At 40.8% G+C, this 15867-nt stretch overlaps 1 protein-coding gene across 4 annotated transcripts in view; it reads right to left on the bottom strand.

Moving 5' to 3' along the window:
• The window catches only part of AATF (apoptosis antagonizing transcription factor), a 102483-nt gene that overhangs the window by 43685 nt on the left and 42931 nt on the right, over nt 1–15867 (bottom strand). For all 4 annotated transcript variants that reach the window (XR_006341166.1, XR_006341167.1, XM_043902929.1 and 1 more), the window contains exons 7-8: nt 15546–15710; nt 13901–13984 (exon numbers count right to left, since the gene is read on the bottom strand). Coding sequence is in view for 2 of the 4 variants with exons in the window: in XM_043902929.1 (XP_043758864.1) it covers nt 13901–13984; nt 15546–15710 (249 nt within the window). In the remaining 2 variants the exon portion in view is untranslated. The remainder of the gene's footprint in view (nt 1–13900; nt 13985–15545; nt 15711–15867) is intronic.

The following is a 15867-nucleotide window of genomic DNA, read 5'->3' as shown; positions in this document are numbered from 1 at the left end:
GCGTGAATAAAAACCCAAGCTCAAAAAGAAAAAAAAACCCAAGCTCATCTTACTACTGAAGTTCCAGATAACCCACCTTTGGTTACTAAAATCAGAAAAAGTACAGCTCGAGGCGACTGCTGAAAAAGTCAGCCTTAACTCTGCCTCACTGCCCTCAGTCTTTTAAGGATTTGATTAGTTTTTCCACTTTCTGATTCAGCGTTGCCTCGTGCCTCCACTCCACAGCTGGAGCTAAGGCCTATGATTTGGAAGGGATGATAAATTCATTCGCTGAGGAAATTCACACTGTTTCCTCAGCACAAGTTCTAAAATATTTCGAAGGCCATAATATTTCACCAGGCCTGGCTATTTGGCTTAAAATTTATTAGTCAAAACAGAAAACTTTCTCATCAGACCCCATATATTCCATTAGGCATGATATATGGTGTCTCCCAATGTCTAATTATTAACTAGAAGTGTAAGTAAATCACTACCAGTATTCGGCTCTGATATGTGAAGACAGAGAGAGAATTAGGCAGTTTGACTGCTAAAGAACTTGCTTTTCCTTTCTTTTTCCTATACATAAAAAGAATTTTACAAGGACTAAGTGACTGCATTAAGCCATTCTTCCTAATCTATACCAAAAGGAGCAAGGTATCAGGAGTGCTATTGTTGAGGATTTCCAACAGCCCTCATTTCCAGTATTCTGTCTCTTGGTAAACAGACAGATGTCCTGGTGTGTGCTTGTATATATATATATACATACATATGTATATATACACACACACACAAAATAAAAGGTGAGGAGAGGGGTTATACATCCTTTTGGGTACTAGATCAATCACTGACTATTTCTGGGCATTATATGGCATTCTGTTGTATGATGACACTATGCTATGTAACATTTGTATTGAAAGAATGAAGAGGAGGTCATTCAGAACTAGAGACTATTGTGCTAAAAAGGCTCTACAAGGAACCAAGAGGGCAGTGCTAACCTATATTCTGTATTATGTCCTCTAAGGATGAAAAGCCCAGAGGAAACAAACCTCAGCCTCTCCTTCCAGGACTCTCCCTGCAGCCTGCAGACTCCCGTAATTCTCCCCGCACAGACAACAGCCCACTGACCTGCCGCCTTTCGGCGTGCCTCCACCTCTCCTCACGTGCTCGCTTATCCCCGTACTCACGGCATGTGATGCCACCGTCCCCCAGGATGGCCACTTCCGGTAAACACCCTCAAGTCTGCCGCGTGCTGTCCCTTTGTCATACAGATCCATGGTTTCTCGGGGACTGATGTGCTCTGGAATTCAGAGCTTTTGGGATTTGGGGGAAGGTGATGATACAGTGTATGTACCATAAATGCCCCAGCGGAGCCTGGGGCAGCACCCCAAAGTCAAACACATCAACACCTCTGCAGCAAAATACATGATTATCCCCACCTCGTGGGATAAGTAAAGCCTTATAGGTTAATACGCAGGCTTCCCTAGTAGTTCAGTTGGTAAATAATCCGCCTGCAGTAGGGGAGATCTAGGTTCAATCCCTGGGTTGGGAAGATCCCCTAGAGAAGGGAAAGGCTGCCCATTCCAGTATTCCGGCCTGGAGAATTCTATATAGTCCATGGGGTCACAAAGAGTTGGACACGACTGAATGACTTTCATTTTCATAGATTAATTCGGCTTCAGAACCATTCAGACATTGCCACCACAATGTTTTGCCAAACGTACAAAAACAAATAAGCACACTACTCTGAGTTTTCAGTGTCAGAGTTGCAGGTGAGGGATTGTGTGCCTGTATTTCTTTGTTAAGTCTCAGTACCTGCATCCATACGGCTGCAATCAGTGGAGAAAGAGACAAGGTGGACTGCACTGGTCTCACTCACTTGAAAATCATTTCCACTAACCTTACGCGGGTCTCCAGTGCTCCCAGACAATTACACTCTCCTGCTCTGTTTGTGGACTCTGCCGTACCTTCTCTTTTCTCAAACCTCCAGCCCCTGCACTCAGGTAAGAACCTCACATACTACCCTCCCCATAGCTCCTTGGGAACAAGAGTTCCCACAATGTCCTCACGCCCGTATCTACACCAGAGCTGTCCATCAGACCAGCCCCTCTCTACCTGCGTACACAGCGGCAGCCATTCTCACCGCCTTCCTGAAATATGCATGATGCCCTCTACTGGGTCATTGCCATCAGAAAACAGTATACAGGATCCCTGACTGGGGAGCCGAGATCCCACATGCAGCTAAGCCTGAGGCCGTGGGCTCTAGAGCCCATGGCTCCACTACGAGAAGCCTGTGTACAGCAACCTAAAAATAAACAAATGGACGACAACAAAAGCAACATACAGAGGACATCTACCTGAAAACCAAACAAGAAACCCGCTCCTGACCCCTGCTGCCCTGTTTCTCCTCTTTAGGGCAAGCTTTCTCCAGACTGTCTATGCTGTCTCCAGCTTTTCTCCCTTTGTTCTCTCTCTCTCTCTTGTTCGCTTCAGCACTCGAACAAAACAGTTTCTGTGAAGGTCCCAATGGCTTCCACACTGCTGAACCAAATGGCCAGTTCTCACTCCTTATCTTACTTGATCTATCGCAACATTCAACACAGTATGTCACTCCTTTCTTTAAGAAAAAAAAAAAAACTTATTCAGATAAAATGCACATACAATACAGTTTGCCAATTTAAACAATGATTCAATGGTTTTGTATATTCACCGAGGTGTCCTACCATCATCATAATCAATTTCAGAATATTTTCATCACTGTCAAAAGAAACCTATTTTTCATCAGCTACTCCCATTTCACCCCCAATATTGCCAGCCCTAGGCAACCACATATCCACTTTTTGCTTCTATAAATTGTGCCTATTCGGAGCATTTAATAAATCATATAAATATGGTCTTTTGTGAATCTCTTGTTTCACTTAACTTACCATAATGTTTTCAAAAGTTTATCCACGTTGCAAGTTTCAGTACTGCATGGTCTTTATGGTTGAATAATATTTACTGTAGGATATACTATGTTTTATTTATCCATTTATCAGTTGATGATCACTGGGTTGTTTCTTTTGTGGCTATTATGAATAATGCTGCAGATATTCATATACGAGTTTTTGTGTGGACATATGATTTTCATTTCTTTTGGGTGTAAACCTAACAGTAGAATTGCGGGGTCATATGGTAACTCTATGGTTAATGATTTGAGGAACTACCAAATGGTTTTCCATAGAGGCTGCACCAATTTATATTTCTACCAACAATGTATGAGGGTTCCAAATTCTCCATATTCTCCCCAAACTTGATCTGTCTTTTTTGATCATAGCTATCCTAGTGATCAAAGTAGTAGTCATTGTGGTTCTGATTTGTATTTCCCTAAAGACTAATGACAGTAAGCATCTTACTGGTCATTTAAATATCTTCCTTAGAGAAATGTTTATTCAGATCATTTGCCATTTTTTAGTAGGTTATTTGCTTTTATTATTGAGTTTAAGAGTTCTTTATATATTCTAGATACCAGTCCTTTATCAGATATACAATTTGAAAATATTTTCTCCCACTCTGTGGGTCTTTTCACTTTCCTGGTGGGACCTTTGGCAGCTCAAAAGTTTTCAATTTCGATGGAGTCCAACATATCTGTTTTTTATTCTGTTTTGTCACTTGTGCTTTTGTTGTCATATTTAAGAAATTATTTCCTAACCCAAAGTCATGAAGATTTACTCCTGTGTTTTTTTCTAAAAGTTTTATAGTTTTGGCTCTTGTATGTAGGTATTTGATCAACTTAAGAGTTAATCTTCATTTAGGAATGATAGAGGGCTCTAACTTCACTCTTCTGCAAGTGGGTATCCAGTTGTCCTAGCGTTATTTGTTGTAAAGACTTCTCACCGCTGTCGTGGCATCCCTTGTCGAAAATCAATTGACCATAACTCTAAAAGTTTATTTCTGAATTCTCAGTTGTATTCTATTGATCTATATGCCTAACCTTAAACCAGTACCACAACATCTTGATTACTATAGCTTTGTAATAAGTTTTGAAATGAGGAACTATGAGTCCTCCAACTTTGATCTTTTCAAGATTGTTTTGGCTATCCTGGGTCTTTTGTATTTCCATATCAATTTTAGGATCTGCTCATCACTTTCAGCAGAAAGACAGCTGGGATTCTGATAGAGATTGTGTTGAATCTGTATATCAATTGAGGAGTACCGTCATCTTAACAATACTTAAGTCTTCTAATCCATAAATTAGAATTCTTCTAATCCATGAAATGGGATGGCTTTCCATTTATTTAGGTCTTTTGAAATTTCTTTCAGCAATGTTTATAAGTTTCTGCATACAGGTCTTTTGGGCTTCACAGGTAAGCACCAACGGTAAAGAATCTGCCTGCCAATGCAGGAGATGCAAGAGACACAGGTTCAGTCCCTGGGTTGGGAAGATCCCCCAGAGTAGGAAATGCCAACCTGCTCCAGTACTCTTGCCTGGAAACATTCCATGGACAGAGGAGCCTGGTAGGCTACAGTCCATGGGGTCACAAAGAGTTGGACATGACTGAGCACACACACACACACACAATATAAGTCTTTTACCTCCTTGGTTAAATTTACTCTCAGGTATTTTCCTCTTCTGGATGCTACTATAAATGGAATAGCTTTCTTAACTTTTCAGATGCTTACTGCTGGTACATAGAAACACAACTGATTTTTGTGTGCTCATTCTGTATCCTGCAATTCACAATCTAGCAGTTTTCTGGTGGCTTCTTTGGGATTTCTATATATAGGATCATGCCAACTGCAAATAAGAGATACTTTTACTTCTTTTTTTCCAACTTAGATGCCTTTTATTTCTTTTTGTCTAACTGCCCTTGCTAAAACCTCCAGTACAATGTTGAATATTAGTGGCAAGAGCGTCCTTGCCTTATTTCTAATCTTTGGGGAAAGTTTTCTGTCTTTTACCACTGAATAGGATGTTAGTTATGGATTTTCACAGATGCTCTTTACTAGGTAAGGAATTCTTTTCTATCGCTATTTGTTGAGTGTTTATGATGAAAGGGTGTCAAACATTTTTCTGCATCTATTGAGATGATCATGTTTTTTGGCCCTTATTATCTGATTACATTAATTGATTTTTAAAACAATCTTGCATTCTTGGGCTAAATACCACTTAGTTATGGTATATAATTTTTTTGTGTGTGGAGGGGTGGGGGGGCTTTCCTGGTGGCTCAGACAGTAAAGAATCCGCCTGCAATGCGCGAGACCCGGGTTCGATCCCTGGGTTGGGAGGATCCCCTGGAGGAAGGCATAAGCAACCTGCTCCAGTATTCTTGCCTGTGTGTTACTGGAGTGAGTTTGCTAGTAGATTGTTGACTTTTGTATCTCTATTCATTAGAGATATTGGTCAGTAGTTTTCTTTCCCTGAGATATTTTTGCCTGGTTTTGGTATCAGGATGACACTGGATTTCCTTCTTCTTCAATCACTTTGCTATGAAACCTGGGAAATCACTCTTCCTTTATTTTCTCTCACCTTCTCCAACATCTATGCTAAATCCTCTTCATCTCCGCAACCTCAAAATGTTGAATGCCCCAGGACATGGGCTTTGAATCTCTTTCTTTTTTTCTCTCCACTTTCAGTCCCTAGGTGATCTCATCCAATCTCATGGTATTAAATACAATCTATATGCTGCTGACTCTCAGGTTCATCCCTTCAGTTCAGACCTCTCCATGAACTCCAAAATTATACACATAACTACTTCTTCAACAATTCCCTATGAATGCTTCAGTGATATCTTAATATAACCAATTTGGAATCAAAATAATTAAAGTCAGCACAGGTCAATGGGGTCAGGGTGGGGCAGGGGGTGGAATCTAGTGTAACCGAAGCTGAGTTCCAGATTTCTTCTCTGAACTAGCTTCTCTCACTGTTTGTCCCCAGTTCAGTAAATAGCAACTTCATCCATCCAACTGCTCAGACCAAAAACCCTAAAGACATCCTGGATCCCCCTCTTTCCACACTCCACACACAATCCATCAGCAAAACCCATCAGTTCAACTTTCAGCATAAATTCAGAGTCCAGCCACTTGTCAACACTCCCTCTAAAACATCTCAGTCCCAGCTACCACCATCTCTTGCCTGGACTACCATGAGAGCCTCCTGTCTCCTGTTTGCGACTCTGCCTCCTTAGAATTTATTCTCAACACATCAGAGTGATGCTTCAAAAATATTAGTCCACTCATGTGACTCCTCCATTCAAAACTCTCCAGTGGCTTCCCAGTGAAAGCCCAAGCCTTAGGGTGGCCTACAAGCTCCTTCAGGACCTGGCCTCCCATTACAGCTCTGACTTCCTCTCCTATCTCCCACTCTTTCTCACCGACCCCACCCTGGGGGTACTGGCCTCCCTGATTTCCTAGAACACGCTAGCCTCAGCAGGGCCTTGGAGCCTTTGCACTTGCCATTCCCTTTCCCCCCAAAACTTTCACGGTCTGCTGTGCACGCCCTCAGGGCTCTGCTCAAGTATCACTGAATCTCCTGACCATCCTGTCCCCCTAGGCCCCTTCACCCATACCCAGTGTCATTGTTTTCCACAACAGTATCATCCTATCTCTAAGCTAGAATGAATGCTCGTGAGGGCAGGCCTTTGCTTTGTTCCAGCCCCTTACAGAACTCCACTAGACCTTTCTGTGATGATGTGTGTGTGTGCTCAGTCCTGTCTGACTCTTTGTGACCTCACGGACGTAGCCTGCCAGGATCCGATGTCCATGGGATCTCCCAGGCAAGAATACTAGAGTGGGTTGGCATTTCCTTCTCCTGGGGCACTTCCTGACCCAGGGATTGAACCCAAGTCTTTTGTATTGGCAGGTGGATTCTTTACCACTGAGCCACCTGGGAAGCCTCTGTGATGATGGAAATATTTTATATTTGCATTTTCAGGTACAACAGCCCCTAGCACATGCAGCTTCAGCTCTTGATATGTGACTAGCATGACTGACAGACTGAATTTTCAACTTTATTTTAATTAATTAGCTACAACTGAAATTTAAATAGCTACATGTGGCCAGCGGCTACTGCATCAGATAGCACAGCCTAGGACAACAGTTACTCGATAAATAGTTGATACTCACATATTTGCTGAATCAATTAATGGAAGGAAGAAAGAAATCTGAAGACTTTTCTTCTCCTTAACTTTTTATAACAGAAAATTTTTAAAAATACACAAAGGTAGGCTACGGCAAAATGAACCTTTAAATACCCATCGCCAACCTGAATGCTCTCCCCTCCACCACCCCACACCCTTGGCTGGGAGCAGGAAGGTTTTATTATTACTTGCTGTAAGCAAGGGGAAGACCAGGGATCTCTCCCAAAGCAGTATCTCCCTGAAGGGTCCTCTAACCTGAAATAAGTTTCAGTGGATATTGGCTTCTAAAAATCACTAAATTCTTGGAAAATAGTGAGTTTATAATATTATTCAGAATTTATATCTAACAGCATGTCTCATGGTCTTTTACAAGTTACTGAGACATGACTATAGGAATTAGGAGTCTGTTGAGAGAAAAACCCGTGTGCCAACAAGTATGTGATAAGATAGCACAATGGAACTACATGGTTTTGTTTTGTTTAAATATTATTTATTTATTTGGCTGTGCCAGGTCTTAGCTGTGGCATGAAGGATTTTTAGTTGTGGAATGTGAACTCTTAGTTCGGCATGCAGGATCTAGTTCCCTGACCAGGGATTGAACCCAGGCCCCCTGCATTGGGAGCCCAGTCTTAGCTACATGTATGTTTTCATATCAAGTACCTGATTGCTCTTGTGCACCATTTATTTTCTTCATTTAAATTTTATTAAAGTCATACTCTGAAAGAGGAGCTATGTGACTACAAAATTGAGAACTTTGCTCTTGTTAGGACTCCCCTGGTGGTTCAGACCTTAAAGAATCCACCTGCAATGCAGGAGACCCAGGTTCGATCCCTGGGTTGGGAAGATCCCCTGGAGAAGGGAATGGCTACCCATTCTTGTATTCTTGACTGCAATTCTATGGACAAGAGGAACCTGGTGGGCTACAGCCCATGGGGTCGTAAAGAGTCAGACATGACTGAGTGACTAACACTTTCACTTTTGCTCTCATTAGATGACACAAATTCCTCAGGCAGGAGTTTGTCTTATTAGTCTTTGTAACACTAGCATCTGGTATAGCAATTATTGAATGAAGCACATAATCGCATGAAAGTGACACATGTGAACTGTCACAGTACGAACATATACCCTGGATCTTCTATTTCCTAAACAGTTGGGAATCTGAAAAGAAAATGCTCAAATGGACTTTTAAGTGTGTCAGGTCAAAAGGCAGAGTAATGTGCTAGAAAGTCAGGGACTTCGCTGGTGGTCAAGAATCTGCCTGCCAATTCAAGGGACACAGGTTCAATCCCCGGTCGGGGAAGATCCCACATGCCTCCGAGCAACTAAACCCATGTGGCACAACTACTGAGTCTGCATGCTGCAACTACTGAAGCCCCCACACCTAGATCCCAGGGCCCCACAACTGGAGGAGCTGCTGCAATGAGAAGCCCATGCACCGCAACCAAGGCCCGGGGCAGCCATACACAAGTAAGTAACTAAACAAGAAAATCAAACGTGGGACAAGAGCACCTGGATTTCAGTGTCTAAAGATGAGATGATCCTACCCTAGTCCTCTAGGCTCTAGGCTGTATAAAGACAGTTTGGAATGGACAATTTTCAGCAACACTATCTAACTTCAGAGCAATTAGGTTCTATGCTAGATCTACAATACCCACAACTTCTAAAGCTGTTTATTAACTTCCCCTTTTATGCTAAGTCACTGATCCTATAATTTACTTTTAAAGTAAAGCTTTAAGGAGCTACACACACTGAATGTAATTTAAAAACAAGACGACACCAGGCCCAGACTGGTGAATGGGTAGTGCCCCCTTTCTAAAGTGCCACACTCTTCACTGGGGTCTACTCAAACACGGCTGGAATCCTGTGCCTAACTGACACTTAACCAGCTGACACTGGGTTGAACACTGTATTAGTATAGAAAAGGCAATTTTGGCCACATATTTGCCTAGTAAACTACCACGGGACTATCTGCATTTGAAAAGTTTCTTCGATGGTTTGAGGCTAATTCTTCTTTCTTTCCTAGATGGCTCCATCAAATGGAGCCTGTTTTAGGCTTTGTTCTGAGGTTTTACCTTTGTCTACACGAAGCAGTAGAACCAAAGTCATGCTCCGGTGTTTTTTTAAAGCAAGAGAACTGAAAGAAATGAGGGCCAGTCGTGTGTGCCTTCCCTTGATGCTGCTGTTTGATGAAATTTCTCGACCTTGCATTTAAAATGTGGCTTTTGTGTGTGCAGGCTCCATAACAGCAAGCCCACCCTAGCTATCAAATGCCGATATTGATACTATCTTTGGGACTAAACACTGACAGACAGACAATGGCAACACAGAAACTAGAATATATCTCAAATAAAATTCTTGCATAGATTCAAAATATAATCTTGTAATTATTAAAACTGGGGTTTAATTAGACACTGATATTGGTTTGGGGTTTGTTTTTTTAACTCCTCTATTACGTCTTAAGAAACTTAACTGATTAACTCTCTGCTTTAACTTCAGCCATAATTTCAATTTTCAAAATTATGCACTTCATATATACATCCTCTCTAAAGTCACCAAGAAGATATACATGTAATAAATTTTATCAAACTTTTAAGAAACACTATCCACATCTCAAATAGCAGCAACATCTCAAACTAAAAATGAAATACTGCTCTGAACAGAATGGATCTGTTTTCCAGCAACAAATTAAAAGGAGTAGGTTCAAATCAAACTTTAAAGCATATTCTCAGCCATCAGCTGAACCACTGGAAAGACACATGCCAACAAGAACACTGTATGGCTGTTAACCATAGGAATGGCATTATATATCCCTTATTCACACTACAATCTAAATGCATACAATTAAAGCCACCCCATCAGCCGTCCATATTAATCACTCACCAATTTAATTAAAGTAAACCACCCTGTCAGAAAACTTGCCTCTTCTCTATTTCTTAGCATTATTGACTTTTAATAGTTCACCGAATTAGTAATTACCTGTTTACGACATTATCAAATGTCTTAGACACAAATGTCCAGCATGTGGCAGGGTCAGCTATAGACATGTCCTGATGGCAGATGAAAGGAGAAATTTAACCCATCAAAGTGGTCATCAAAAGAACAGAACCTATTATGCTTTTCTCTAGACGCTCTTGGTTAAATTCAAAGTGACAGGACAAACCAGATCAAAACTAAACAGAGTTAGATGCAACATACAAAATCCTAATGAACCCTCAGAAATCCAGGTATTGACCTGTCAATATCTAAGCTCAATTAGACCTTTCAGAGCAAAATACCTCTCGAGGTGACAACAAACTAGTTTGAGGTCTCAGCTATGAAAAAGAACAAGCCCAGTCACTTGCAGGTGCACCACCACCACCAAGCCCACGCTCCAGAGGTCACACGCCGCGGCTGAAGCCTCCACACTCAAGAGCCTGTATTCCCGACCAGGAGAAGCCACCGTGAGGAGCCCACACACCACAACTAGAGAGCGGCTCCCGCTCACCGCAACTAGAGAAAGCCTGTGGGTAGCAATAGTTAACTAAAAAAAAAATTTTTTTTTAATGCTTTTAAAAAACCCAGTCACTTTACAGTCACTTTATAGCTCATTGCTAAGTGCAGTCATAGCCTAACCTGGAGATCTTGGGAGGATGAAATGAAGACGTGAGTCAAGTACCTGCCCACTCAGTCCAGGAGCTAGCATGTTACTAGTGCTCAGTAAACATCAGTCCTTCCTCCGCTCTTTGAGAACTCAGGCCTATCGAGTCAAAAATCAACTTTAAGTGGCAATATAGACAACACACCTTAAAAACACTTAATGTCAAAAAAAAAAAGTAGCAAATGGGATCATGAAAATGAACAACAGACACTGAAAACATGGCTCCTCCTTCACGGTCATTTGCAACCTTCGTATTTCGTGAAATAATCTCTAGGGATGAGATCTAACAACAACTGAGCCAGATGCGAACTGATCCCACCAGCGAGTGAGAACTCAGCCAAGTTTGAAGCCTATGAACAGTTTCCCTCCTAAAATCGCCACCGCTGGGCACACTCTGGGCTTTCAACAACTCCAAACAAACCAGGAACACAACCAGAAGGCTAATTTTTTTCATTAGAATTGTTAAGAAACCAGGAGTTCAATAAATCATTTGCCTTCAAAGGAAAAAAAAATTACTTTCTAGCACAACATAATGTTTCTTCTTGTTCTAAGAAAATGAAGCTCAGTTATTTACAAAATGAAAAGTGTAATACGATAGTGAGTGAAGTCTCCCTGTGGCTCACAAATGACGTATTTAAGAAACAAATGTATGGGAAGAACAGGGTGTGGCCTAAAAAATCTTGAATCAAGTACTAGTATGTGACTTTCAGGAAGTTACTTAATGTCTCAGGGACTCATTATTGTGAGGTTCTTTTCAGCTCAAAAAAAAGTACCATTACAGTATCTGATACTCTCCAGTCCTCTCCCCACTCCATATGTATTTGTTTAAACACACACATACACACTCGCATGTACATTTATTAAATACCATAGGCATATTTTTTAAGTTGCAGTGATTTAAGGCCCATTATGAAACAAAAGAGAGTGAGTGTGTATGTGTTGCGCATTCTGACCCTGAACACCATTCTCAGTGGTGAGGGCATTTACACAGCCTCGTGACACATGACTTAACCAAGTAAGCCTTTAAACCCTTACAATGAAACATTAAAATTCAATGTGGCTATAATCTCTTCCTTACAAAACATGGACCCAAAGAGTCTGGCTTCAAGGATGGTTAAAAAAAAAAAAGGGCGAAATGTTATTATATTCACCACCAAGCTCTTCCAAACAACCTACCCCATCAAAAAACACAAATGAAAACTCACAGGCCCATTGTAATACATTGTACCACTTCTGAATGCAACACTTAGCTCAGGCTTACTACCCTGACAAATAAAGGAAAGCACTTTATGAAGCCAATTTAATTGGGAGGTGACAGAAAACATATAGCCATTTTCTTTAGCCTTATCATTGAATTGGCTTCAGCTCCAATCTCTGGTAAATCCCACTCAACAGAAGAAATTAACCAGGTCAGCAGAACAGGTGCTACGTTGTGTCTGTCAAGGGCCTGGCATCACCACAATTACTTGCACACAATGAAGTGGTAATCTTTACAGATCATCTCTCCCAAGAAGCATATGGGGGAGGGGGAGGAAAACGGAAGGGAGGTGGGGGGGGGAGGGGAAGTGGGGGGTAGTGGGAAGAAGAGGAATAGGAGGCAAAGAGAAAAGGCAAGAAAAGAAAATGAATGTGCAGCTGCCTGGCGGCTCAGCAGATGTCGACTGTGATGTACGAGGCTGGGATAAGCTGTCGTAGCCGGCTGCCAAAGAGTGGTAAGTGATTAAAGCCTGCACACTTCTAAGCACCATATTTAGAATCTGCGGGGTTTCAAGCCTTGCACCCATTCCTTGCTGTGCTGCCAGATGTTGGCAACTGGTCCAGTTCCTACTGACTGTGCGTGGATGGCAGCAGTTGGTGCGGCAGCAAAGCAATCTGGAATGCTTCCGGAGATGCCGTACATTAACAAGTGTCACCCATCATTCACCTTTACAGAAGGCTGAAACAACTCCAATTTGCTGCCACTTCCCTCTTGGGAAACAGCCAAGATAAAGTTGTGCCTGGCAGCCCCATTTGTTTCACTCAGGTGTTTCAGCTGCCTCGCTGACCTCTATTAGTTTAAGTTTTAATTTAGATTAACCCCAGCACCCCAATTAACCAGCAAGGGGAAAAGCGAAGATGTGACTAGTCATAACTGAAATCAGAATTTATCGAAGTTAAAATTATTAATTGGGATGAAGAGCCAATCAAGTAATGCTATTTCTTTTTAAGCAGACCTCCAGGCCAAAAAAAAAAAAAAAAAACCTTTCAGACTAAGGATTGCCAGTGGAAGCAGCTTCCCCCAGTAATTTCAGTTTATTTCATTAGGCCTATTTAATTTATGATGCACTTTCTATCGAACAATGTACACTTCAATTAATGAAGACTGGAACATTCTGGATTGTCTCCCATGATCTCACACACTCACACAGCATTAGTATCCCATGTCGGGTACTCTCTTAGACATTCTAGAGCAAAATAGAGTTCCCCACTCTTCTGACAAATGGACATAATAACAGAAAAAAAGGAAAAAAGAATCAAGACCTCTGACTGGGAACACCTGGGGCCACACACTAATCCTCTTGCCTCCACCCTCTCATCATTACTTTTAAGACTCACAGCAATAATTTTATGGAACATCAGAGTGAACAGCAAGATTAATTTTTAAAAATCTCTCTTTTTTAGGGCAAAACCAGAGGTATCCTCAACACAGAATCACTTTTTCTACTTTCTTCACAGTATAATTTTCCTATGTTCCTTCCTTTGTACTTCCATATACTACATAGGACTGTCATTACGGCTACACCTCCAACAAGCATTCGCAAAGTCTTCCATAAAAGTTAACAAAGATCACTGTGACAAATGACTCAACCAAAACTGAACAGCATCCTGGCTCTCCAGAGCTAGAGAGGGGACAGCCTACAGCACGTTTCATTAAGATGCATGACTGACAAAAGAGACCAAGGATTAGAGGAAATTATTTTAGTTCTTTAGAATAGCCCAGATGTTTAGTCTACCTTGATGGTACAACCATCAAGTACATCAAGTCGATTTTGAGTACATGTTCAGAAACCCTGTCTGACTCTATCCTTCCAAAGTAAGATAGCTACCTTTAGGTCAGAGAATTCTATCAGGTGTCTTAAAATGCTAAAGCCTGATTTATAACAAAAGAAAAGAGTGTAAAAAATCATACCTGGTGATAAAAGTCATCATCATCAAAGATTTCTTCATCCAAGTCCTTCAGGTGGGCATTGGCAGGGGCCTCAGGAAGGATCTCCTACATCAACGAGAAGGAAAGAGTGAATCCCAATGAAGTTACCAAAGTAATGCAGTGACCATAAATAATGTGTAGAACAGTAAACGCATTATCTTCCTTAAGATATAAAGAGCTCTTAAAATTAAAGGACAAAAATAATGCCGTTGAAAAATGGGCAAAACATTAATACGCACTTGACAGAAAAAAACACAAATACTCAATGGTTATATGAAAATATATTTAATCTCATTATATTACATGCAAATTGAGATGAAAAAACATCATTTTTCACCTCTAAAACAGGCAATCTTCAGTAATGGAAAACACAGCAGCCTTTTCGAGGCAATTTTACATCTATCTAAAATGCATATTCTCCTTAACATTTCCACTTTAAGAAGTGTATCCACATGTTCACATTAAAACAAAAATATATAAATGCTCAGGAATGTTTCTTATAGCACTGTTTCTAAAACTAGAGAAAACATAAATATCCACTGTTCAAACAAATTATAGTACACATCCATACAATAGAATACTCTAGCCATTAGAAAAAATGAGGTAGATCTCTATGTAACAGCCTGGAAAAATATCTAGAATCATTTAGAAAGCTGTAAGATTTTATATATAATTTATATATTTATACACATATATATATCCATCCCATTTAGTTAAAAAAAATAGACAATCTTTTTTTGTTTTTTTGGCCATGCCGTGCAGGCTATGTGGGATCTTAGTTCCCCAACCAGGGATCAAACCCATGCCCACTGCATTGGGAGCATGGGATCTTAACCACTGGGCCAACAGGAAAGTTCCAAAAACCGTATTTTTATGAATGCACATGTGTTATATACGTCTGTGTCTGTGTCTGTGTCTGTGTAGAAAATACCTAAAAACCTGTTACAATTACGAACATTGGTGAAACCTGAGGAGTAGAATTTTCAGACTAAGGGAATTTTACTTTTCATTTTAAATTCTTCTGAACTTAAGAAATACATATTAAATATATATTTCTACTATAAATAAAAGAGTTTCCTTTAGACAGAAGAATCTGCCTATTCCAATTCTGGATCCTTTTCTGGAGCATATAAACATGCAAAGGAAAGCCTAAAGTACACACTCAACTCAGTAACAGTGCTTCTAAATAAGAAGCTTTAAAACCGAATTTGAAAAACTGAATTACAAATGCTTCCATGACCAGACTCATATCTAACTCAAAATTAAGAGAAGGCTATACACAAGTTAATAATAGTTTTATTCATTATTTTTTGTTTAGGAGAAAGAGGGGCTTTATTTCTTTGCCAGGCAAAAGGGTAACACAGTAGGTTAGCACCTCAAGAACTGTGCCCCTAATGGCTTTATTTTTTTAAAAACTTTCCCCTCCCACATCATCTCACTTTCTCAAACAAAGCAGTGCTTTTTTTCCCCCCTTTCTTTCGTTTAGGTATTTCGTTTAGGTATTAGGTATTTCGGTAGGTATTTCGTGTAGGTATTCAAGGAATACCTACAAGGAGGTGAGCAGATCGTCCAGTTAATTAGGCTCCTAGGAACTGCTCCCGTAATCACCATGCATCAGAGTCCTTACCGGCTGCCCTGGCAGACTCTCCGGGACAGGCTGGGCTGCTGGCTCAGGTTTGCCAAGAACTCGGTAGACAGAACGCTTGGTCTGTGTCCTTCGAAGTAATCTTTCTTTGTCCATCAGAATATGATCGATCTGAGTCAAGATTGAGCGTTCAAAGGCACCAAATCCCTGCAACAATATCAACCAGTGTCAGACAACGTGCAGTCTCTGCAGAAGGCAGTGACGTTGGTTTCTCTATCTTTCTGTGTCAGCAGAGAAACAGACAATCCTCTTTCCAGGAGAGACTTTCAGTTAAAGGCTGAGTGTGTGAATGGCGGTGACTGTT

The sequence above is a fragment of the Cervus elaphus genome, chromosome 5, assembly GCF_910594005.1.
Source record: "Cervus elaphus chromosome 5, mCerEla1.1, whole genome shotgun sequence".
NCBI lineage: Eukaryota > Metazoa > Chordata > Mammalia > Artiodactyla > Cervidae > Cervus > Cervus elaphus.
The sequence above is the reverse complement of the archived record's forward strand: the minus strand, read 5'-3'. Positions and strand labels throughout refer to the sequence as shown.